We start from the raw sequence: 23,945 nt of genomic DNA, 5'->3' as shown, positions 1-23,945 counted from the left end.
CAGCTGACTGTGTTTAAGACTTAAAATATCTTAAGGTGGGCTTTCCAGCTCCCAAATATATTTCCATTGCTTTGCAGCCTGCAGGGATTCCCTTTCATTTTTTTTTTTTTCTAGATTACTTGTTTCTGCAGTAAGCTGAGCTTCTGCAAGCACTGAACTTGACTGGAAGTTGCTCTTGGCACTGCAGCAAGAGCCAGTCTGTGGCTGTATCCGAGCCTGGCTTCTCTAGAGCTGCAGCAGTCACTGCTGGCCTGCCACGTTTTCACTTGGGCTCTACCACGCCCTGCCCCTGCCCTGCCACGTGTGTGTAGCATCTTGATAGCAAAGCCTCTGATTTTAGGAGAATAAACCTACAGGATTATTTCCAAGCCACGTTTTGTTACCTTTTCCCAATTTCCTATGCTGGTTTTGCCTTCTGTGTCTGTTCACATTTTCTTGTCATCACAATACCCAGGACTAACCAGTATTTCACATCCCAACCCCTGCTTTTTACTTTTTCCAGTTTTCTTTCAAGTTTACTCTTCTGTGCAGCCCCCAGCTTGCCTTTATTACCTTTGGTAGGACAGAACGATGAGCAGGGAAAACACCTAGACTGGGAGGCAGGAGAACAGATCAAAGGAGAGGAGAGACTGCACAAGGGGCAGAATCCAACAAGTTACATGGCCCAAAAAAAGCAGGAGGGAGTTTCCTCCTTGTACCACCAAGCCCCACCCTGGAACTTCTCATAAACTAAATAAACCACAGTGAACTATTCAAAAGGCAAATGTTTATTAGATACACTGAACTTTAAAAAAACTTTCAAAGAATTATGCAAGAAGTATATTTAAATATAACAGGTGTTATTGCAATTGTGCTACATAACAAAATCACTTTTCTACTGTCAGCACAATCTGAAGACCTTAATGTTATGTGTGAGATCCGTTACATTGACTCTGGCACACAGTAAGTGGTCTGAGCTTTCCTGTTCAAATGTCATTTGTGCTGCACCAGGCTGTTCTTGAGGGCAAGATCAGCTCTCTGTGGAACTACAGCTTTTATATTTCAGTAAAGAAAGGAACTGGCAAGGAATAACAAGAACTGCTGTTTTCCTCAGCAAAAAAAGGAAAATGAAAATATGATTTCAGGTGAAAATATCATATGAGTAACGGTTCAGGAGGTAAACTCTCTTTCCATGGCCAAGTAGTTCCTATTAATCCAACTCCAAAGTGCTACACGTGCACCAAAAGAGAATGACTCATAGGTCCAGCATTTACACAGATGAAATTAGTAACAGTACATTACATTCAAGTCTCTTGATTTGCTTATTGCCATGCTGCACCATATTATTGCTTCATATTTTGTATCTTGAACAAGAGGTTGATGACTTTGTAGAGTTCAGAAATATCACAGAGGCTACTGACTAATACAAGAAACTGTACATGTTAAGGACAGGAAGTCAAAGACTAAACTCAGTCCTTTGTCACTGAGGCATTGCTGGAAACAAAAAATAGAAAAAAAAAACAAATACTGATTTCACTAAATTAAAGATTAAATCTGCCATAGCACTGTAATAATGGAAGCATTCTAGGCATGTTCTAAACAAGAAGTTTAACTGTGCTACTTAATGAATGGCAAGATTTATTTCTCCTAGAAGGACATTAACAGTCTGGACAGTAAGACCAATCATAATAAAGGTAACAAACTGGGAGGAGTAATCCAAGCTCTTCCTCACAACAGATACAAATATAGGTGAATTCAAGGCACAGGTTTTTTCAAAGTTAACACACATTATTTTCTTTGGAGCTAATCATATAAACTAAGCCCTAATTACCCTATTAACAAGTTGTACACAGGGCCTTTATGTGCATCACTTGTAACAGCACTATCAGAAAATGATCACAAAATAATTCACATACAGATGTGCACACATAAACATACTAGCACTGACTGGATCTCTACAGTAGAAAAAAAGAAATATTCCTGCAAATAGCTTACAGTTCTTAGACAGTAACATTATCATGAACCTGTGTGTGACACAAAGGCAGCGAGCAGGGAACACAGAGTCACAGCTGGTTTGGGCCTGGGGGGAGGCTGCTGGTTACACAATCATGATCCATTATCCATTTCAATTAATGCCATCCGAAATAATTCCACACTGAGGAAACTTGTGTGCTAAACATCTTTTACAAAACCCAAAGCACCACTTGGCCCCCAACCAGATAGCAGGTTTCTGCTTAGAAATTCCATCTTACCCAGCAGACTCCTTTTCTGAGTATATGGTGCTCAGATTTTCTTAACCAGGCACAACAAATAATTTAATTTGTAATTTCTTGTGTACATGAGACTACATTCAGATGAAAATATTCGTTGTGCCTTACAATGATCAAGTCTTGTGAGATTCTTAATGCTCTTGAACTGGGTTTTATCTTCAATGGTAAAAAAGAACCCCACAGCTACTTGCCTATTTGGGCAATTCAGAAAAATGAACCCCTGGCTTTCCTGAGCATTGCCACTAGCAGACCACAAACATATCTGCATCTTTATTGCTCCAGCTGAGTTCAGTGAGTTGGCAAATAGGAAACATTTTTTCCACCTGAGTTTCAGCATGTGGAATTGCAAACTTATTAGCATCTTGATCACCCTGGTTTCAACAAGCCCAGCCAAACTGCAACCCCCAAACACACTGGGTCTCCTCCTGCCATCTCTGAGCCTGCTCCAATGCTTTTCTCCTGTCTCTGCTCTTCAGAGCTCGACTCAGCTCAGACTCTGCTGATCAGCCCCCCTGTGCCTCGGGCAGGGGCAAACATCAAGTCACAGGCAGTGAGTGGGCCTGCTTCTTGTTCTGTCCTTGCAGCAAGTCAAACACAAACAGGATAAACAAAGTGCCTAGGATAATGAGGTGAACTCAACTGTTCTGAGGAAGAAACTAAAGAGGCAGTAGCATCCTTGCTCTCAAGCACAGGTGACCAAAGCTTCCTCTGAATCTCTGTCCAGGTGAACATATCCTCTTCCTCCATCATCAGCCTCTCTCAAAACTTTGCCATGTTAAAAATACTATTTAAAAATCTTCACTAAATTATGATAAGGGTCCATATCAACATAATCTGCATGAACATCTCTGCTTCAACAAGAGTACAAACAAAGCTACCTTTGATGAGAACTGGATTGATGCCAATCAAAAGAAAAAAATAACAGTACAGTCTGGACCCTTTGGTGCTTGAGGGGAAAGCCCAGTGCCCAATCCCCCAAATGCCTACCAGACACAGTATAAAATCGAACACTCCACAAATTGTGCCTACTTAATCACTCCCGAGGAGGGAGTCTACAGCTACAACTGCAAGATCAGCAGGCAATGTTCTGTGGCTGATGGCTGTGAAAGGGGAATGCTTCAGCCACAAGCCAAGGGCTAGAGGCTGCAGTGATCAGTAAGTAATTCAGAACCTTCCAGAAGCCTGGCTGCAAGAAAGCATCAACTGCCTTTTCAATTAACATCACACTGCTAAGAACAGAAGTGGACATCAAAATAGATAAAAATATTTAGCCGTTTCTGTTTAGCAGAGTGAAGACAATTCTTAGAATTTATTTTTTAGGTGTGACTTGGAGATGCTTGAGCCCTCCTATGTATGTTTGGACTGAAGTTCCACCTTTGTGCACGTGCTCTACAGCTACCAAACCTACTACCATTTATGACGGAAATAATTTGATTATAGTAGATGACATTAACAACTTTCTCTCCTAGCTGAGACATAGGAAAAAACGAAAACCAACTTGCTGCTCAAGCTCACAAACTGCAAGCATCTAGATATGCATAAGAGTGAGAGGTTAAATCTTTGAATCCATTCATACCTAAGTGAAATGCATTGGAGAACAAGTGGCTCAGGAATACAACTTCCAAATTAATGCATCCTTCTAGAAAAATGGTACATTTTCATTAAATCAAGGTCAAATTGTTCTTTTCTAGTATATCTAAAAATAATTGAAGGCCATAAGTGCAAATTATTTACAGAGTAAACAAGCAAGAAGAAAAACTCACTGTCTGTTTTAAAGAAATCATTGCTTAAATAACTGCCATTTAGCAGTGCTCCACACCTGTAACTGTTCAGCTTTGATACAGATTCTGAAGAACTGTAAGCAGTTTTCTGCATCTACATTTCTGCATTTACTGGTTCATTAAACACTGTCATTTTCAAAAACAGGTAACAGTAACAGTACATAAATTGTTAAGAAAAGACCACTAAACTATAAAATTAGTCTTAAAAACCTTGGAAAGCAGTATCTTGTTATTTACAGAGTAGTGCAGTATTATAAACACAGATTAAATGACACTGTTCTATACCTACAGAATAAGCACTGTTTAAAAACAGTATAGCATGACAATGTTACAAGTCTGAATACAAACAAGAGGAAATCAAAGGAAAGGAGGATCTTTTTCAAATTGCATCTCTAACGAAGTGCTCCTATAGTCTTTGTAATTTTTATTTACAAGGATGGCACAAACTATATACGCTGTTAGTACATAAAATCCATTACAGGGCAATTACCATTCAATCAACAGACCTTATTCACAGGTACTGAAATTGCCATTTCAAAGTAAAACTTGGTGAGCAAAACAGATGAAACTTAGAAAAGGATTAATTTATCTGATTCATTTGTCTTACATTGTTTCAAGGGATTTTCTTTTTAGGGCAATGTGAATGCTCAGGGACTGACCTCCTGATTAGATCACTGATATGCAATGATTTGTATTTTATCAATATTCTTACTATATCAAAAGCAGTGTTTGGTATTCAGCCAGAAACTGAAATTTGTGTCCTTTCCTGAGGTTACAAGTTAATGCATCCCAAAGTGCAGCTCCCAGTGCTCTTTAAAACTCATGACCATATTACTGAAAATGGTGACTCCCAGTTTGGCACAGCTTCGCTGAGGGTCAGAATTTCCATCTCATGAAGAAATACTCTGGGAAAACAGATGAGGAAAGTCCAGTGGAACAAACAACGTTCCAGAGATGGTGCTTGTTTTCACCCTCCTGAGCAAGCACAGAGACCAGAACCCCGAGGCCAGGGCTGGCTCTGCAGGCGTTTTATGGGGTTTTTCTGCCCTGGCACCGACCGATTTCCTTACTGGCTGCTGTCCTCAGAATTCCTTTGAAAGGCAGGTCCTGAGGTTTTTGGTGATTTACAGGAAATTGGTACACAGACAACCCTATTCATTTTCCAACTCCCAAGTGCTATTTCAGTTTTTATGAACTTTGTGCCTCAACTGTACAACTGTGTACTGGAAATAAGGAGTCCTAGTACAGAAATCTAGGGAGGATTTAAAAAAATACCTTTACTGAAAAAACCCCAACCCAATAATGGTGGTGCATTAAAATGCAGGTGCTTCCTAGGCTTCAAAATTATCCAAAACACATCATATGGCTACATGGACAGGTCCACAGATATTTTTCTGGTGAAAGGAGGAACCTTCCCAGAACTTCTTTATCTATGGCCAAGCAGCTTATTCAGTAGTTTAACTGTGCTACAGTAAGTGATTGTCTGAAGAAAGGCCAAGAAATACTTGCTGGATACTCTGCCATCTCTGCAGATGAGACATCCAAAAGACCAATTTATAAGTTGTAGGACACAAACTCTATCATCAGGTAATTTATAACATGATTCAGAAAACTGAGAGAAGCCAGAGTTCAACATCCTTTTATTTCCTAAATAGTTTAGACACTGCAGTGAGCAAAGAGTGAACCCAGTAACTCTCAGCCTTCATCCACACTATTCAAAAAGGTAAAAACTGTGATTCAAACTTTGCCTCACAGGTGCATGCCTGAACCCACTGGTTTTCCATGTCATGTAGCCTTGTACTTCTTTGCTGGACATTTATGAGCACTATGAAAAGTTCCACAGGGTTAATGTATACAAGCATCACTGCAGTGTGTTGTAGTGGCTCACCAAACAACCAGTTTGTCCTTCAGAAGAAAGCATTTCTCAGAGGTTCTCTTATTTGTCCAATGTAGCTTGTTTTGTTGGTGTTTTGGTTTTGCTTTGGTTTTTTATGTTGTTGTTTTTGTTTGTTTTTTTTTTTTTCTTAATTTCAACCCATGCATGATCTGACCAAAAAAATCTCCTTGGTTAAGCCAAGTAATCTGCTTTTAAGAATGATGCATATGAATTATAATTGACCTTTTTAAATTGCAGATAACGATTTTTGGGATTTACTTTGGGATTTACTTGCCTATGCATTTTTCCCGTTAGCAGAACTGGAAACACCTTGAAGATATTGCTTTTAAAGACACAGGCACAAATGCTGAAGGCACTTTCCCCAAAAAGCTTTCAAGGTTTTAGTTACTAATCACACACAGGGCAAACTTTCCGACCACTGTACAACGTCCTGCTCTCGTATCAGAGCCCACAGCAGATATATCTGAACTCTGGTTACTGGACAGGTTTGTAGACTTGTTTGGTAAGTTAAATTAACCCTTTTTCTAAAGGCACAGAATATAATTTTCATGACACTTAGGCAGGGAATTTCCACTTCAGGAATCTTTAAAAAGCCTGTCTTGCAGCAGACCACTGGATTCGTTCTTCTTCTTTTTTCAAGAAAAGTTACAGTTTAAAGCCTTTTTCATTATATCTATGAATGGTCACACAGCCATGATACGATACTGGCCTGGGCATGGCTGCTACTCCTGTGATAATGCCCGTTGCAGGGTCATAACAAAGAATAGTGTCTGTGGCTTCACCATTTTCCCGTCTTCCACCAAGGATATAGATTTTTCCATTACACACAGACATGCCACAGTTCTCCTGTTGCAAGAAAACACAAGGGAACACACTGTTATTTAAAAAGCAAGACTTGATTCGTGCGTGTCTGCCCCAGTGCAGGAGGGCAGCACTGTGACTGCCTTCTGCAAACAGCCTGGCCTATAATGTTCCCTCCTGAAAGGGCCAGTGCAGAAAGCACAAAAATTAGGGAAAGCAGAGCACAAGACTATTCCATGTCTAAGCCTTTACTACATGTAGCTCAGACAAAGGGAACAATGGAATACAACTCAACACTGTACTTACCACTGAAAGATGTGAGATAGGGAAAGGAGGAGAGAACAAAGGTTTTCAGAAGAGGGACCACCATTAATAGTAGGTACTATTAATGCAAAGAATGGGGAAAAGGAGAAGCACCTTAGAGGAGTAACAGATAATGAAAAGGGATGTAAATGTGGAGAGGAAAAAAGGTGTGACTAAACAGAGTGCACAAGAAAAGACAGTGCTATGTCTTACTTGAAACAGAGATAGGACTTTATTTCTTCCTCAAAAGCAGGCATGGAAAAAATACTCAGTTAAATAGAGAACACAGATTAAAACAGAGGAACAGAGGGAAGGCTGGGGGAAAAAGAACAAATTTCTCTTAAGGTAATACTACAGAATATGTGACTGGTGTTTTTAAAACATGGGGAAATGTGACTGCTGCACACACACTTCACTACTGAGCAGACTCATTCAAATCCTGCTCAGTGTCCCACATGTGGAAATGAGAGCTCTCACTGCTGAACTGACACTTTCTGTGCTATACAGTGGGGCTTTTTCACACTGTAAAAACAGCCTTCAGTATTTCCTGTTACACTGAAAGGCTTTAATCAATTATAAGGAAATTACTCCCTTCAGTCTAAATGACAACATGCAACAGAAGGTAATGTCTATGCTATGAAATCATCATCCACTACACTGTTCTTCAGCAGTAACAGCTCTCAAGCAAAGCCTGAACTGCCTAAGTGACACCCAGCTGAAAAGCTACTGGTTTAGAAACCTCCTCTTCTGTGATGTTTTGAGTTATGCAGAATGAAGAGGCAACGCAAGAATGGAATCAGAGATGCAATTCTATCAGGGTTAAGCAAATGTATACTTATTTAATGCCAAGATAATGTAAAAAAGTACCTTTCAGCTGTCTTTGGGTTTTTGATTGGTAATTACCTGTCTGCTGAATGTATTCTGTACATGCATCCAGTAGTCCTCAATGGGGTCATAGCAGTAAATGGCTTTGGTGAGCCCGCCAGCAACGTAGATCAGGTTGTTCAGGGACACGGCCGTGATACATCTCTTGGCAATGGGGATGGTGGCACGGAGCAACCAGGAATTGGTATCAGGATCGTAAGACTGAACCTGGAAACAAGGACAGGCCTTTCAGACTGAGAAAGGCCCAACTCAAGGAACAGCCTGGCATGCCCACACAGGTCACACAAGGAGAGACAAAGCAGCAGGGCCTCCCCAAAATAACAGGAGTCAACATACATGCAGATCCATATATCAATAATGTATACATATGAGGAATATTTTACACTGTTTTCCAAACACTCCCATTTAAGAATTCACAGAACTTGTGAAGCCAATGGTACATGCAATGTATCCATGAGAAAGACCACAGGAACAGTGTATTGCTCAATTAACGTTTTTTACTCTATATTTTTTGTATTAGAATAACTCCAGACTCCATCCAGCAAAAAACAGCTCAAGCAGATCTCCTGCAGGACCTGGTTTTAAACCAGCAATCCAGTTTGCTGTGGATAGAAGATGCAACCCAACAGAGGTAACTGACCTTGTCAGAACAGGTGTTGTCATCAGGGCCACCCCCGATGACAAAGAGTTTGCCAACACAGCTGGTGACAGCTGGGGAGCTCACAGCCTCCTTCAGGGGAGCCACCTCCGTCCAGCGATTGGAGAAGGAGTCGTAGCACTCCACACTGCTCAGGCGGTTCTGCCCGTCGTATCCTCCCACCACGTACACCTGCACAAAGTGGGGAAAACTACCATCATGTCGTGTTTGCAGCAGCTATTACATTTAAATATCAAATTCAATTCATTTAAAGCTGATTGGCTGGGTTTGTCAAAGGACACATTCCTCACATTCTTTATTTATACACAGGAGGAGAAGAATATGGTCTGAAAATAACAGGTAAAGACTCCCTGGAGAGTTCCATTCAGTCACATGTGGAATGACACTGCAAACACATGCCAAAGCATAGTATTATTAATACTGCAGTAGAAACTTCTTATTTGAATAGCATTTGTTAGAAAAAGCATTCCTCTGTATTTCTCTTTTTTTAGATAACAGTCAACAACAACAGCAGCAGCAAACGCCCATCTGAGTTTACCTTTGCTTTTTTTTGGTATTTTGCCTTTTCCCTACTTGCTTACTGAAGTATTTCCTCCTCTCAGTTTGTAAACTCTACTTTCTTGTCTCTTCTTTCATATTTAGGAAGCACAGCTCCTCATTATTTGTGATTACCTTCTTCCCTCTGCTTGCTTAGCTGCACGTTTCATCTCTAAGAAGATCAAGTGACACCACATGCACATCTTGTCTAACTTTCAGTAAGGGAGTCCCAGCTAGTGGTTTTATGGTCACACATATTTGCCTTCAAAATACAGGAAAACCTCCCATTTCCACGTGACATGTGTTTGCTTAATTTCATAGAAAACATTAAATAAAACTGCCAACATTTAGAGCAGTATCAGTTTCTGTTAATAACTACATAAACTGTTAGACAGCATTTTGAAGCACAGGCAAATCCAGATGCTTCTTTGCTTCCCAAAAATTTGCTCCTGGGAAAAAAGCCACTTCAATGATGAAAAAACAAAACCCCAACAAATAAATGAGCAGTAAGATGATTTTCATGTCCATGGGTAGTGTCTGACTGATGAAGAACCTAACTGTTTGAAGTATTATACTTGAAAATATAAAAAATAGTTTAAAAATTATTTGATATGAAATACAAAGTAATACTTAAGTATTTTCTCCTCTGTTTCCTTATATAGAGCAAACATTCCCACTAGAAATAAATTAAAATATATTTCTCTTACTTTACCCAGAAGAACAGCCATTTTATGTCTCCATCTGCCTTTATTTAAGGAGGCAACTCTGATCCAAATGTTAAGTTGAGAGTTATAAATCCAGACATCCCGGCTATTGATTCTTCCACCTTTGAAATGAAACATGCCAATGTGAATAATTATTGAATGGATAATGCCAACTACTAATACCCCCCTCTAGAGTGGGCAGTGAAAACTTTATATCCCCTTTGGGATGTAAGAAGGATGTACCAGTATTTATACATTACACTGAATAAGTAATTTGCAGTGGATTTCAAAGATAAAATCACAGTGAGTTGTTTTCCTCACGCTTTCCTTTCCCATAATGCTGAAATCACACCAGATTATTCCTTGAAGTTGGAATGCATTTTAATGGCTTTTGCCCAAGCTCTTCAGATTTTCTGTAGTGTCACTACCCAGATGAGACCCTCGAAATGCCCTTGGCACATCCCTCCCACCCCCCTCCTCTGCTCTGGGAGCATCTCCTTGGCTTCTCCCTTTGTTCCAATGACACAGGCACACACACCTGAGGAGACCAACACACGCAGCCTCCTGTCTGAACCATCAGCTGCACCCTGTAATTTTCCCTTGCTAAAGGACTGAATGTGCTGTTGGAAGAAGCCTGCTTGGGATTTTTTGTCTGTAGTTTTCCCAGCTGTTGCAGCACACAGGCTCCTGCTGTATTTCAAAGCAGCCGCTAGTTAGCTGGTCTCTTTAAATACAATTGATGTCCTGGAATCAGCTGTAAAAAACTGTGGATTCATGCCAAACAAGAACTCCAGAAAACACTTTTGTTTACAGTAAGATTGTGCTGGGGCTGGTGTTCACAGCAGCAAGTGACTTTCAGCTGAGCTTCTGGAAGTTCACAGTACAAAGATCTGCCACACTACTTAAAAAGCAAACCAAAACAAACACACCCCATGAACAGGACACAAGGAAAACCAACCAAACAAAGAAAGAAGTCTTGAATTGTTTAGGATTGTTCACCTGAAACAAGAATATCATTCCGCAGAGCACACACGGCATACTCAGACTTGGTAAACTCTGGAAGTTTAGCCAGTGACTTCCACTCTCCTGTCACAGGATCATAGCACTCCGTGTATGGCAAATTAAACCCTCCAACTCGTTCACAGCCTCCAACAACAACTATCACTTCAGAATAACCAGTTGATCTAAAAAGTGAACACAGAAAATTAAGATGTAGGGGATAATAGTACATGGAGACCAAACAACATTGTCTTCAAAACTCTGCAAAAATCAGAAAAAATACTATTTAGCTTTAATTTCATAATAACAATGAAAAAATAAAATAGAAGAAAGAGTCATTTATCAATCAGGTTTTCACTGTTTCCAGCTGTCTCATTACACAGCAGGTTACCACACTGACAGGAGTCCTGTGTACGTGGTGGACCTGCACTGCACAACATTCTATATAAAAACCACGTCATTAAGTAACATAGAAAGCTCTTACTATAATAATGTTTTTCCTTTGACTGTACACATAGATCAGAAACAGAATTCAAGCGAGGCCAGAGACAATGAGATGAACAATCTGTTTCACAATGCAATCAGTCTTCCTTCCCCCTCCTGAGCTTTACAAAATCTATAACACTTTACATCACCTAAATATTCCAAATGTTTAAAAGCAGAAGGAATGTAGTCACCAAAATAAGGAAAACCAAAAAGACCTTAGAGCCAATGCACATTAAAACTGAAAACAGCAGTGACAGGAGGAAAAATTAAGGAATACTGAAATAAAAATTCAAACCTGAAACCAAAAACTACAACTCAGTGGGAATAAATGAGGCATTACCTGACAGTCTGCAATACCCAAACAGACCTTTAAGTTTTATTCCACACACTGATTCTCCTTCTACTCACCAGATACTTCTGCATTATACGTATTCTATATTCACAGCAATAACAAAATTTATCTAACAAAAGTTAATGAACATTTAAATGTAGAGAATCGACCAACTATCTTTGATGTGCAAATCAAACTGTGACCACTTTTTTTTCCTCCTCTCAGACTTATGACTTCTTGTCAGCATTTGTCAAACTCCTTTCTTTCCAGAGCATTTTAAAATTCAAACACTTTGCACTGACATAGTTATTTCAAGGACTGCTGTCAGTTAAGCAAAACTGAATGTAAGATTGATTTTATTTCTGATGAGCCTTTTTGTTGTGTTCTGCTTTCTACTATGATCCCACTGGGAATAGGTATCCCTATTGCTGAGTACTGCAGTCTTCTCTCAAAAACAAAGAAGAAAAGATTTATGACTGGATTTGAGGTAAAAGTTACGTGATCTGACCCTCAAGTTCCTAACATGAACTTATGCACATATTCACCTAAAAATCCTGATGAGGCTTTCCCTGTCTTGAAACATCATGAATAAAACTCATGAGCCCTTCTATCTCCTTGTCACCACACACCAAAGTGAAATATTCCATGTCTGTTTCTACCCAGAATACTGTAAGCAGGCAAAGGCAATGCTAAATGCTACCATCCCACAGGATGAGATAAATGAGATGTGCCTGAGGAATGGACCTTACCCACCTGAACCCACCAGAAGAAACTCTTGCCAGCTGCTCAGCTTTGAAGTCATGCTCCCCTCCTGGTTTCTATGTATTTACTGTTTACTGGGTTTTGCTTTCTTGAGGAACAACTCTGAAAAGAATCTCTCAAAGGGTAAGAGAGGGAAAGTTCCTGTGCTAACCAAGCATTACCCAGGAAAAGAACTTCCATAAAAGCAAGGCGCTCATCTCATAATTTGCCTTAGAAGCAAGCCCAAAGACACCAGCTAATTGTGTACAAAGAGGTTTGCCTGTGCATTACTTTCTAGATTAGAATTAAGGCCTCCATTCACTCACTGAAAAGATGACTGTGACAGATTATTAATCTTTGGTTTAAAACTAAATGAACTAAAAAACTTTGCTCAGAGAGAGCTTTTTATGAATTGCTATAATGGAGTTTTTCAAGAAAATATTCATTTAGCACAGTATTTCAAATCCAAAGAGAACAAAAAAAAATTCCTGACATTCTAATACCCATATTAAATGGGTATTAAAATGACCAGATTCTTTCTTCAGAAAGAATCTGATTCTTTCTTCAGAAAGAATCACTTTCAGATCAGAAAAATTTTCTTCATTGTATTTTCTTGAATGAGTCTTGCACTGTGCAGGTTTTATAGTTAGTTCAATTTTTCTTTTCAAATAACAGAGTGCACACCTATTTTAAAAACTAGTAAAATGTGGTAGGAATACACAAAAAGAACATTCAGGCAAAGGCTAATTCCAGAAAAGAACTAAGGATATATTTAAATGAAGGTTAGGATAAGCTGTGACCTCAACCAGTGGTACAGGAAGCCCTTCTTGTAGCCCTCAGAAGAAATACTGTGAGCAAAGTAACACAGTGTTAAAACAGTCTGTAAAGATTCCAGGAGACACCATCCCACCAAGAACGGGTGCATTAAATAGAAAAGAGGGAGTGGAAGACAGTCAAAGGTGTCACACAATTCCATGCATTCCCAAGAGCAGGCTTTCCAGGGGTCCTGAGCTCCACACACACCTCTTGATGAGGTGAAAGCACCAACCAGGACAGCATGAGCTGGACAGGAGAACTTGTGGTAGTTCAAACTGATCACATCCAAAACCATGCTAAGTTCAGAAAACAAACGACAGAAATTCAAACTACAGAAATTCTGGTAAATCACTGCATTTTTTTTCCTCACTGTTAAATCAATTTCGGCTAGCAAATGATGTAGCAGACAAAATGCAAAGTGAAACAGAAACCCATCTCCAATGGGAAAAATAGGGGACTACATTAAACTTTCCAAAGACAACCAAAAAGGACATGTTAGAATGTATAAACATGCTAATTTCTGCTTAAAGAGCACACTCAGGTACTGGTACCAGACAGCTGAACAGCAGCTTTGATCAGGGTCTGAAAGCACACAGCAGGAAGAGCCCCTGCAGTTTTGGGGATTGGAAGTGTGTCACTGCTCACTGCCAGGTCTCAGCTTGCAGATTTGGTGTGCAACACAACAGCAGGGACAGGACAGGCTTACAGGGAGCAGGAGGGACAGCCTCAAGATGTCACTGTTGCAAGCCCGGAACTGAAAGGCTGTCTCAGAAAGACCTGCATTCGCCAAGGATGCCTTAGTGGCAAAGAGAACAGTTATGCCACACCTTAAACTTTTATTTAACTCTTAACTTGCCAGGTAACTCTTCAGTGGCTTCAAAAAGAAAAAAAAAATCAACTTGAATTGCAATGTAGTCTGTTCTTTGAAAAAACAAGTAGAACCCACTTCACCTATGGTGCATCCACATCCATACAACTGATCACAATTTATATCCCAAAGTTTCACCAAAAGCACTGGTGCGAGATTTTTTTATCCTGTAGCCTGTCTCCTTTTAGAAATAGTTTATATAGAAAAGATATTGGAGGAAGGCAAGAAAAAAGGAAAAGAGCTCTCTATTGCCCTCCCCTCCCCAAAGCCCTCCAAAATGCCCAGAAAAGGTCGATGAAAACATGGGGGAAGGGGGACCTGGCAACTATTGCAAAATATGATCCCTTTTTGCTATAGGCAACAGAAACAAACAGACAACAGAAACAAATGACAAAGAACTATTCCATGAATGTAATATAGAAAAGAGGAAAAAATTCCTGCTGGGATGCCAGCCAGTTTTTCTCTTTGTAAATTACTTCTCTTGTTCCTATCTACTCAAACTCCCACTGCCGTTTAATAAACTCAGGAGTAAAACCAACAAACCCCCGGCTTCAGAAATCACCTGTACTAGGCAAGGTACTTCACCAGAGCCCCACTCTGGGGATGCTCAGAATTTCAAGCACATCCATCCCCCACACTGACAGAACTCCTGAGTGTATTTGCCTTCCCCAGCCAACTGGGTAAGAAAAGCAGAACAAACACCAAACCAAACACTGCAGCTTGCAGCCCCCTCCAACTGTCTGAATTCCCATAGTCCCTCCCTCCAGCCCAGAAACCACCACTGCAGCAATTCCCAAAGTTCCGTGATCCAAACGCTTGCTAAGACCTCCCACGGCAGTGCACAGCTTAGAAAGCCCGGGTGGGAGCAGGGCTGCAGGGACTTCAGGATGAATTTCTTCTCTCATGGCAGGACTGACGACTGGAAAGCCACTAATGGGGCAAACACTGCCAAGTGGTTTTTTTTTTCCCCTTAAGCAAGCCTTCAACACCTGCCAAAAAAATAAAGGTTCCCTGCAGAGTCACTGTAGAGCAACCACATATGAGTAAGAGTAAACAAAGAGGAGTAACTCCTAATACAATCTGTCTAGACCACCATTGCATCACCTTAACGTAACATACGATTTTATAAAAAACTTCTCAAATCAGCTGGAGTTAACTACAAACTATCCTGTCTACTATCGTTGACATGAGACAGGGAAAATATTTTTCAGGAAAAAAAAAAATCATAATAGCCATTGCTCATAAATGCCACTAATGGATTCTTCCTCATTTCTTCTTGCAACCTCAGTCATCTATTTGTGTAACACATTATTAAGCAGCAGCAATTGTGAATTATTAAAATGTCACTGAATGAGCACAAAATACTTCAGGAACTGTTTCATGATTCTTTAAAAATACAATATCTGGTTTATTTACAGTTAACAACCTGTTGTTCTGCTGTCTATTAGAAACACATGTGCTACTCCACCTGTAAAATATTTGTGATGTAGCAAGGAAATGCTCTGAAAACATAATACCCACATCCACATCCTCTGTGGTGCGCTGTAGGTTTACATGACTTTGTTACAAAAAGAAAGCTGGGGAAATGGAGTGGTTTTCCTGCCAAGGCACAGTAAGTTCTCTTCAAGACACTGCTACTGTATAAAGTAACTTAAGATCTCCCCTAGCAAACATTAACATTAAGGAAGTACTTTACTTGCAAGGTAATATAACTTGACTTACCTTTTTTTAGAGCAATAAAGTGCTCTGTGTAAAAAGACTCATTTATGCACACTCTCAGACATGTGAGCTTCATGCATGTGGGGAAGTACAGAAGGTTAACTGCAGCAGCTCCAGAGTTTAGCAAAGTAAAATAATCTGCAAGAGACGTTTCTCCAGGCATGCATTTATCAAACATCAGTACATCAAACATGTCCTTCAGCAGGAAAAAAGGTTAAAAGAATTTCCTCACCTTCGTGGCCTAGTTCTGGGAGACATCATCTCGTTTCCAAGGATGTGGTATCGCCTGGCTTCGTGCAGCAGCTGATAGCACTCTGGGGAATTCTGAATCAGCTGGTCCACTTCCACAGTCTGGACAAAGTAGTTGGGGTGCAGGAGCGGGAGCCTGACGTGCGTCAGGAGCTCGTGGAGCACGGGCCGGCGCAGCTCGACCGCGCGGTACACCCAGCGCATCACGGCCTCGAACACCATCTCCTCCTTGCTGATCACCAGCTCGTCGCTGCAGATGTAATCAATAAGCTCGTCCTTCCCCAGCTCCAGGAACTCTTCGTGCTGGGACACATCCTCAAAGGTCTGCAGCGCAAAGTTCCTGCACTTGGTGAACAGCGTCTTGAGCGAGTGCGTGTCTGCGAAGCGCTGGATGCCCAGGCAATTGCAAGGATCCAGCTGCTCCTCCAGGAACTTGGCGCAGGCGTCGCGCAGGACGCTGATCTGGAACAGACTCGATGTTTCGAAGAGATACTGCACGTTCTCCGTCGTGATTTTCACCTTGCCCGTGTACACGTACTGCAAAAAGCAATCCATGGCTTCGGCAAAGATGCCGTTGATCTCCACCAGCATCTCCCTGCTCTCCCTGTGGTCGTTGCAGAACATGGCTCTGAAGTAGCTGCTGCAGGCCGAGAGGACGGCGCGGTGGCACGGGAACTCCCGGCCCTCCACGCAGATGATGACGTCCGTGAACAGCCGGCTGTCTCGGAATTCATTGAAGATCTGGAGAATGCTTTCAGCGTGGGATGATCCCGAGGAGAAGTCGAAAAACTCAGGGCCTGACAACGACTTTGGGTCCATTTCAAAAACTTTCCGCTTGGTTGCAGGGGAATCTCTTATCCCGCTATCCTCTCTATTCAGTCTGCGTCCCAATATTAGTACCATTGTTACATCAGTTGGCTATAGAGTCATTGAGAAAAACTTGCAGAGGTTCTCCTTCTCAGTGCAACGGTCTGAAAAATTAAAACACCTCAGTATTCAGTCTGACACACTCTTAGTTGCATCACAGGAATTAGACAAGATACTTGTTTGCTCACTCTAAGAATTGATGAAATTGTTGACCTTTCTTGGAGGTGGCACAGGGCAAATTAGTGCACACCCTGCCCAGGGCAGTGCAGCACTGCCAAGTGTTAAATGCAAAATATACCCAGAAAACAGATGTCGTGGATGGCAGTTTCTGAGTGTCCCAGAATCACTGGTACTGCATTACTGTGCAAGACAAAAAAATCTCAAGACCCCGGCTCTAGCAAATCATCTGGCTGATTTGGCTAGAAGCCAAAATCTCCTGAATAATGATCAAGAGCTTTTCACTTTTTTCAGTGTGATCCTCCTTTCAGCTGGAGCCTCCAAAGTACTAATATAATAGCACCAGTCAAAAAGGGGAGTGGGGGGGAAGACTGAAATTTTAAAAGCAAGTATTTAATTGAGTAGCCACTCCATTTTCATTATAAAGTCTATCATAATGAAGTCTTGTAACATTAGAGTTAAATAACAATCTGTGATCTCAACAAGTAACCTTGACCGTAAGTTTTTACCTGTTCATTCCTAACATCTAAAAATTAGTTCATTGACAATCTATGATTCTATTAAAAATGAATGTAAATTTCTAGCACACAGATCAGAATGAAAGATGAACTATGTTTTTTTTTTTTGTGTAAAACTACTGGAAATATGAACAAAGGGCAACTTGCTGAGGACAGCAAAATTTTCTGTTTCCAAAGCCCTACTGGCAAATAATTATTAGCAGAAGTTTCTGCTTGAACACCTTCCAGTTTCAAGTGTAAAGGTTCCTCCCAGCATGCAAACACACACTCACACTATCAGAGCACTGAAGTTGCAAAAACCAAATACTCAAACGTTCGCATGTGCCAATATTAAAGTGTGTAGGTGAAGAAAATGCAGCTGACTTTGCAAATAATGCATGTAAGAGTTAGTGAGAGCAACCAAACTACCACAACAGGGCTTTTTGCCTCTCCTGACCTTAAAAATGACCTGGATGAATGTACACCAAGATATACTGAGGTAGCAAAAGGCTGGCAAAGCACCCTCCTGGGCCTGGCATTGGCACAATTCCAAATGCTTGTAATATTTACTTGTATGTCTACAAGGCCACAAACTGAATTATTTTTACATTTATGGAATTTTTTTTCATGCCTCCCAAGGTTTTATTCTCAGTTTCCCTGAATCCACAGTCAGGAAACACCAACTCCTCACGGCAATTTCATTTCCTGATGAGCTCCCATCCTCAGAGCTGCAATTACCCAGTCCCAGACTGGCCACGTCACTACTTAATATAGCACACAATGAACGTGCTTTTTTTAAACAGCCTTTTTACACAGCACCTTTAAAAGGCACCAACTGAACAAACAGCAAGGAAAGAATGCAGGCTGTCCCTTCACTCATTGAGAAAAGAGGTTCTAAAACTATCCCGTTCCCAATAAAATTTTTTACACAAATTTATAAGGTAGATTCTTGGTCTGGGGCTCATTTACCCTACAAAATATTTCGTTTTAATTTGACTTAAAATAGGACCAGTTGTCACACTGATGCCTGAAAAACGCTGTTGCAATGAGCCTATCTAATAACTGATGGCTTCAGAGAGACTAACGAGGCACAAATGGACAATCTGATCTGTAGCTGACATTCTATCCCACGGATTGCACAATCGCTTCACCCTGCAGTGACACAGCCCCGACACAAAACAACACCAACAACCACCCCCAGCACCTCACCAGCCCTGCTGCCAAAATCCCACCCCTGTACTGAATTTCAACTGCAACTAACTAGGTACTACCCGCATGAGGAAGTGGGCAGAAACAAAGCAGCAGCAGCAAAGGGAAATACAACAATGCAAATAGAAATATAAACACGAAAGGCTCGATTCCAACATCGCAGGTTTATATCAGATTAATTTCACAGAAGCTAAGGGTCCTTTTCCAAAGACAGTTAGCTTGAAATGAAAAGCAAGACCCTGATGTTGCATGAAAGGGCAAAACACAGCAACTAAGTAGAAATTCTTCAAGACGGTATCTTTCTCATTATGTGAGAAGTTAAGACATCACTGTATTACACAATCATTAATAACCAGAAACAAGGGCTCTGGGCTACAACTGCTCACTGAAGGAAGCAATGTCTTCTTTATGCTTGGAACATCACAAAATTAGTGGTCAGCAAACAATTTTTATTTTTAATGTCCTAATGGTTTAAAGAAATGGGAGAATGAAAAAAAAATTCACAGAGTAAAACCTACTCAAGGGGATAAATATTTTAAAATCACAAATAAGATACTAAAAAGGAGAAAGAACTCCATCACAGAACATACTGTTTTTAAATGTACTTTCCTTCAATTTCCAGTTAATTATTTCTGCAGGTTTGCTTCAGCAAAACAATTTCACAAGCCTATCAGTAACAGCATCACATGTTCAGCTCTATCACATTTACGTGTTGCCTTCCTGCAAATCTTGCTCTAGCAGTTTTCAAATGTCACCTTCCAGCTGCCAAAGTGGGAAAGGCAGAGGGGAACCTGTGCCTGAGGCTGAGCTGGATGTTGTGCAAAGGGGGGAAACACAGACCTGTCTGCACCCTTCTGGATGCAGAGGCACTTTTATGCCTTAGACCCTGCACTGTAAAACACCAGCCATTCAGAGAATTTAACACTCAGATCTCTTCAGTAAGTTTAAACAAAGCAAAAGAAAAATACAATTTTTTTCCCCCCAAGTACTGGGAAGTTCTTGATCAAAGAGAAAAAAATAATACAAAATCTACTGGATTGCTTGTCTGAGCAAGGGTCAACAAGGATGGATCTTAAGCATTCAGAATCTGCCCATTTGAAAAACTAGAAAGGTAAAACAAATCACACTTATAATCAACAGGTTTTACAAATGCTTTCCAAACACAGACATGGCTCTGACATGGATGTTACCTCACACACACGTATTTCTGAGCTAAGCTGGGTTCACCACAGTCCAGGTTCCTCTATTTCCTTCACCTACACCATCCCTAAGCCTGTCTACACCAGCTGCTCCTCAGAAATACCCTACAAGCCCAATTCACAGGCTGCTAGAAGAAGTCTATAAAACGTCTGCCCTGAGACCTTCTATCGGTAAATCCTCTTTGATAAAATACTGTTACGTGGCACTGAACCCCTCCTTCCTCTAGCGCAGCCCCCTGGTGTGCGCTTCCCCTCAGCCGCAGCAGGGCCAGCAGCCGGGCTCCTGTGCCCGGTGTGTCCCGGAGCTCCGGGGCCAGCGCTCCAGCGACACCCTGTCCCCAGGTGTGCCCGAGCCCCAGAGCCCGCCCTCGGGCCGTGCTTTCCGAGTACCTGAGGCTGCGCTGGGCTTCTGAGCTGCCGGGAGGCGACGTCCGGCCCGTGGCCACCGCTGCCAGCACCGGGCGAGGCCGGAGCGCTGACCGCCTGTGAGGGGAGAAGAGGAGGCGCTGGGCAGGGCCGGGCAGGGCCGGGCCAGCAGCACCGCACGGTCCCGGGCTGTCACCGTGAGCACAGCACCCCCAGAACCGAAACCCAGTACGGCAGCGGTGTTTTCGTGCCGAGGCCTGGGAACTGCAGCTGAGGCCGGTGCCCGGTGTTTTGTGATGGGAGGTAAGGCGGTGTGGGGTTACCCTGAGGCTGAGAGAACAAATCCCCCGGAGCAGCGGGCGGAACCGCCGCACGTGCTCTTCTTGTTTGGAAAGGAAGAGGGCGTGGGCAAAAAGAACATAACCTTTCCCTCTGACAAAAAAAACAAACGCAACATTTCGCCTTCCTTCATCTTTCTCTGTGATACGAAAAAGACCAAAAATGTTGTTGGTTTTAAAGATTTTTTTTAAATAAGAATTCTTGTTTTACAAGGGATATTGAGAATTGGAATGTCTATAAGAATACAGATTAACTATTGAACAAGAATTGACCGTGATCGAACTGACTGACACGATAAAAGTTAGCTCAACTGCATTAGTTTTTTTATTCTAATGTAGGACACTCTCTTCATTTCTAAAAAAGAAAGAATATCAAAACTCAATAGTTATACAAGCTAGTGACACACACACACCAAAAAAGCCTTAAGTGCCCTCAAAAGTCACCCAGCAAAAAAACAGGAACTGACTGGGACATGAGAATCATGATTATTAAGTAAAACAAAACAAAAACAAGGATTGAAAAAGGACACCTTGAAACTGCAGAACCCTTTATGTACCGTTTTGTAAACGAAAAGGTCCGTCAGAAGGGAAAAAAAACAATTTAAATGGGGAAAAAAGTGGGGAAAAAGCACGCTGCGTAGTATCATTCATGTATGGGGAAACAGTGAAACAGTCCCAATCCTTCCCCTTTGGCTTCGCTGTCGTTCTCGCACGTGATTCAGATTTTGGTAAGCCAAACTCCAGCCTGAGCCCCGGCCACAGTGTTGTTCCCAGGGCTCCGGGGTTCAGCCAGATGCCAGCACATCCGGCACGGGCCAGCGCCCGCCGGGCTGCAGCCCGGCGGGGAAAGCTGCAGAACGGACCCGCCCGCGCCCAGCCCCGGCACGGCCGGGCAGGGAGCCCGCGGGAGCCGCTGCCGCAGGGAACAGCGCGGCACCGCAACCGAGCGGAGGCGAGCGAAGCGCGGCCGGAGGCGGCGGTACAAAATGGCTCCTCCCGGCCCGCCCTCCAGCTCACCTTCACCCCGGGCCGCCGCCGCGGCCCCCCCGCGCCCCGGCCAATCCGCGCCCGCGGCCCCGCCCCCTCCCGCCCGCGCGGCCAATCCGCGCCANNCGGGGGCTCCGCGCGCCCCCCGCCCGCTCTGCCCGGCGGGCCGGGAGCGCAGCGCCCGCCGGCAGCGCCGCGCCGCGGGGCGGGGAACAGCAACAACAACAACAACAATAACAATAACAACAGCAGCAGCAGCAGCACCGCACACCGCAGGACATGCACCGGCGCGGGCCCCGGGGCTCCGCCGCTGCCCACAGCCCTTCCCCAGCGTGGCACCGCCGCCGCGCGCTGCCAGCAGGGCCCCGGACGCGCTGTCCCCTCCGCGGCGACTAACGGTGCCGGCCTACCCCGCGTCTCGGCCCCGCGCCCCGGCTGTCCCGCAGGAGCCTCCGCGCCTTCCCCAGGGGTTGCCGGCCCGCCGTGGGGCACCGCACCCCTCGCCCTCCCAGCCGGGAGCGCGCCCCGCCGCCCCGCACTCACAGCCGGGAGCGCGCCCTGCCGCGCTGCGCCTCGCAGGAGCCGCCGCCGCCGCCGGGGCCGGGTCGGGGTCGGTCGGGCCAGGTGGGTGGGCGCGGAGCGGAGCGGTGCGATCCGGAGCGGTGCAGCGCGCTCGGGCCTCTCCGCTGCCGGTCGCGCTGCCAGCGCCGCTCAAAACAAAGGGGCTGGCGGGGCATGTGACCTCGGAGCCACCGCACATGATGTCACCGGCTCCGCGCGGCCCTGGGAGCTGTAGTTCTGCCGCCCCGCCCGGAGACGGCCCCGCTGCCGGGCGGCCGTCAGCGCCCCGGGGGGAGCCGGGACAAACGGCGGGGGACGGGAGAGCCTCGCGGCAGCAGCAGCGATGGGTGGGTGGCAGCAGCCGCCGTCGCTGCGAGCTCTTGCCATCGCCGTCCCTTTGCGGGGCAGGGGGAGCACACCCCGCGTACCCCACAAGTACACCCGACCCTCCCCGCCCCGTGAGCAGGCAAAAGCTTCAGGTGCATCGAAGCAAGCGGTTGCATCGGGAGGGCACCTTGCAGCGTGACAGTCCCTTGTGCCGGCTCTGGGGAGCCCTACCGAAGCTCTCCAGCAAGAGCCGGCTCCCAGACTGAAAATAACAGCCTGTCTTGGGGTGGGTGTTCAGCCTACATGACCAAAACAAAAATCATTACATGAAAAAAATTAACCAAGATAGAATCTTTGTCTACCTGAGCCACAGCTCCACCCAATTAATTCAGAATTTCCAGTTCCTCTTCAACAGTAACACAAAACAGTGTGTCCCTGTCCCTGCTGACCACGGAAAGCCAAGGTCATCTTTAAGCCGGGACACTTAAAAGAGAGCTCTGCTGTCACAGCTGGGGGTCCCACTGGTGGCAGCCAGTCAACTGCAAATATAAAAGCAGGACCCTGGTGTCATCGCCCTGCAATTTCATGAGCAGGTCTGAGCCTGTCCTGGAGCCCAAATTCACTTCATATCCGAAGTATTTGGACACTGGCCCATGCTCCAACACAGGCTGATGGAACATGCCTGGGAGTATGGAAATTTATTTTTGTTCTGCCCTTTAGCATAAGCAAACTTGCGAGCCCATAATGCAGAGCAGCGAGGCGAGGGCAGGGACATGCATGCTTAAATTAAGATCATTACCTGGTACTAAATGAGGCTTTATGCAACGCAGTGGAGCTGATGTGGGCAGGTAACTGGCTGTGTGCTTCCTAGAAGGATGACCTCCCCCTCTGGCCCCTTACTGCCAAGGGAAAGGAAAAAATACAAGTTCTATTAGCTCCCCCCTACTTTGCTCTCCTAAATGTTGGATATCAATCCCAGGCATAATATATCTTTACCTTTTGATGAACCTCCCCAGTCTCCTGACCCCAGGATGTTCCCAGGAAGAGCTCCCAGCCGTGTGCTCCTGGCAGTAGCTGACCGTGCTCTGCCACTGAAACTTGAAGAGGAGCAGAGTGTGCTCAGGACTCCAGGGCTGACCCCCTCCGGAGCAAACCGGGCTCAGGTTTTCATAGGCTAAACGAGCTCTGATTTCTCCTGGGGTCAGGTAAATTGCAGCTTTGCAAAACAGCTAGAATTATTAATTAACATTTAAAAGGCTGAGTTCTGAAAATGTTAAATGATATTGGTATGTAAATTGTTTTCACATAGATCTTAAACAATTGAAACCTTCAACTACTTTCCTGCAGAGCTAAAACTCAGAACTGTTTGACTTCATTAGAAGTGAGAGCATTC

The 23,945-nt window shown here is 43.6% G+C and overlaps 1 protein-coding gene across 6 annotated transcripts; it reads right to left on the bottom strand.

Annotated features, from left to right (window-relative positions):
- Window positions 1-749: 749 nt before the first annotated feature.
- On the bottom strand, window positions 750-23,688 carry KLHL24 (kelch like family member 24). 6 transcript variants are annotated; one of them, XM_041486844.1, is made up of 9 exons: window positions 23,549-23,688; window positions 23,352-23,451; window positions 20,364-20,456; window positions 16,008-16,995; window positions 10,815-10,999; window positions 9,819-9,937; window positions 8,557-8,745; window positions 7,935-8,123; window positions 750-6,773 (listed from the first exon to the last, which is right to left on the bottom strand). In XM_041486844.1, exons 4-9 carry the CDS (start codon window positions 16,925-16,927, stop codon window positions 6,573-6,575), a joined length of 1,803 nt encoding a protein of 600 aa, XP_041342778.1. In that variant the 5' UTR covers window positions 16,928-16,995; window positions 20,364-20,456; window positions 23,352-23,451; window positions 23,549-23,688; the 3' UTR covers window positions 750-6,572. The 6 variants fall into 6 exon arrangements, with proteins under 6 accessions (XP_041342778.1, XP_041342782.1, XP_041342780.1 ...); XM_041486848.1 differs by lacking the exon at window positions 20,364-20,456; XM_041486846.1 differs by lacking the exons at window positions 23,352-23,451; window positions 23,549-23,688 and adding an exon at window positions 22,915-23,188.
- Between the last annotated feature and the right edge of the window lie 257 nt (window positions 23,689-23,945).

The sequence above is a fragment of the Pyrgilauda ruficollis genome, unplaced genomic scaffold (assembly GCF_017590135.1).
Source record: "Pyrgilauda ruficollis isolate IOZ18807 unplaced genomic scaffold, ASM1759013v1 scaffold79, whole genome shotgun sequence".
Classification (NCBI taxonomy): Eukaryota; Metazoa; Chordata; class Aves; order Passeriformes; family Passeridae; genus Pyrgilauda; species Pyrgilauda ruficollis.
Note: the sequence above shows the minus strand (reverse complement) of the source record. Positions and strands in the feature narration are given on the sequence as shown.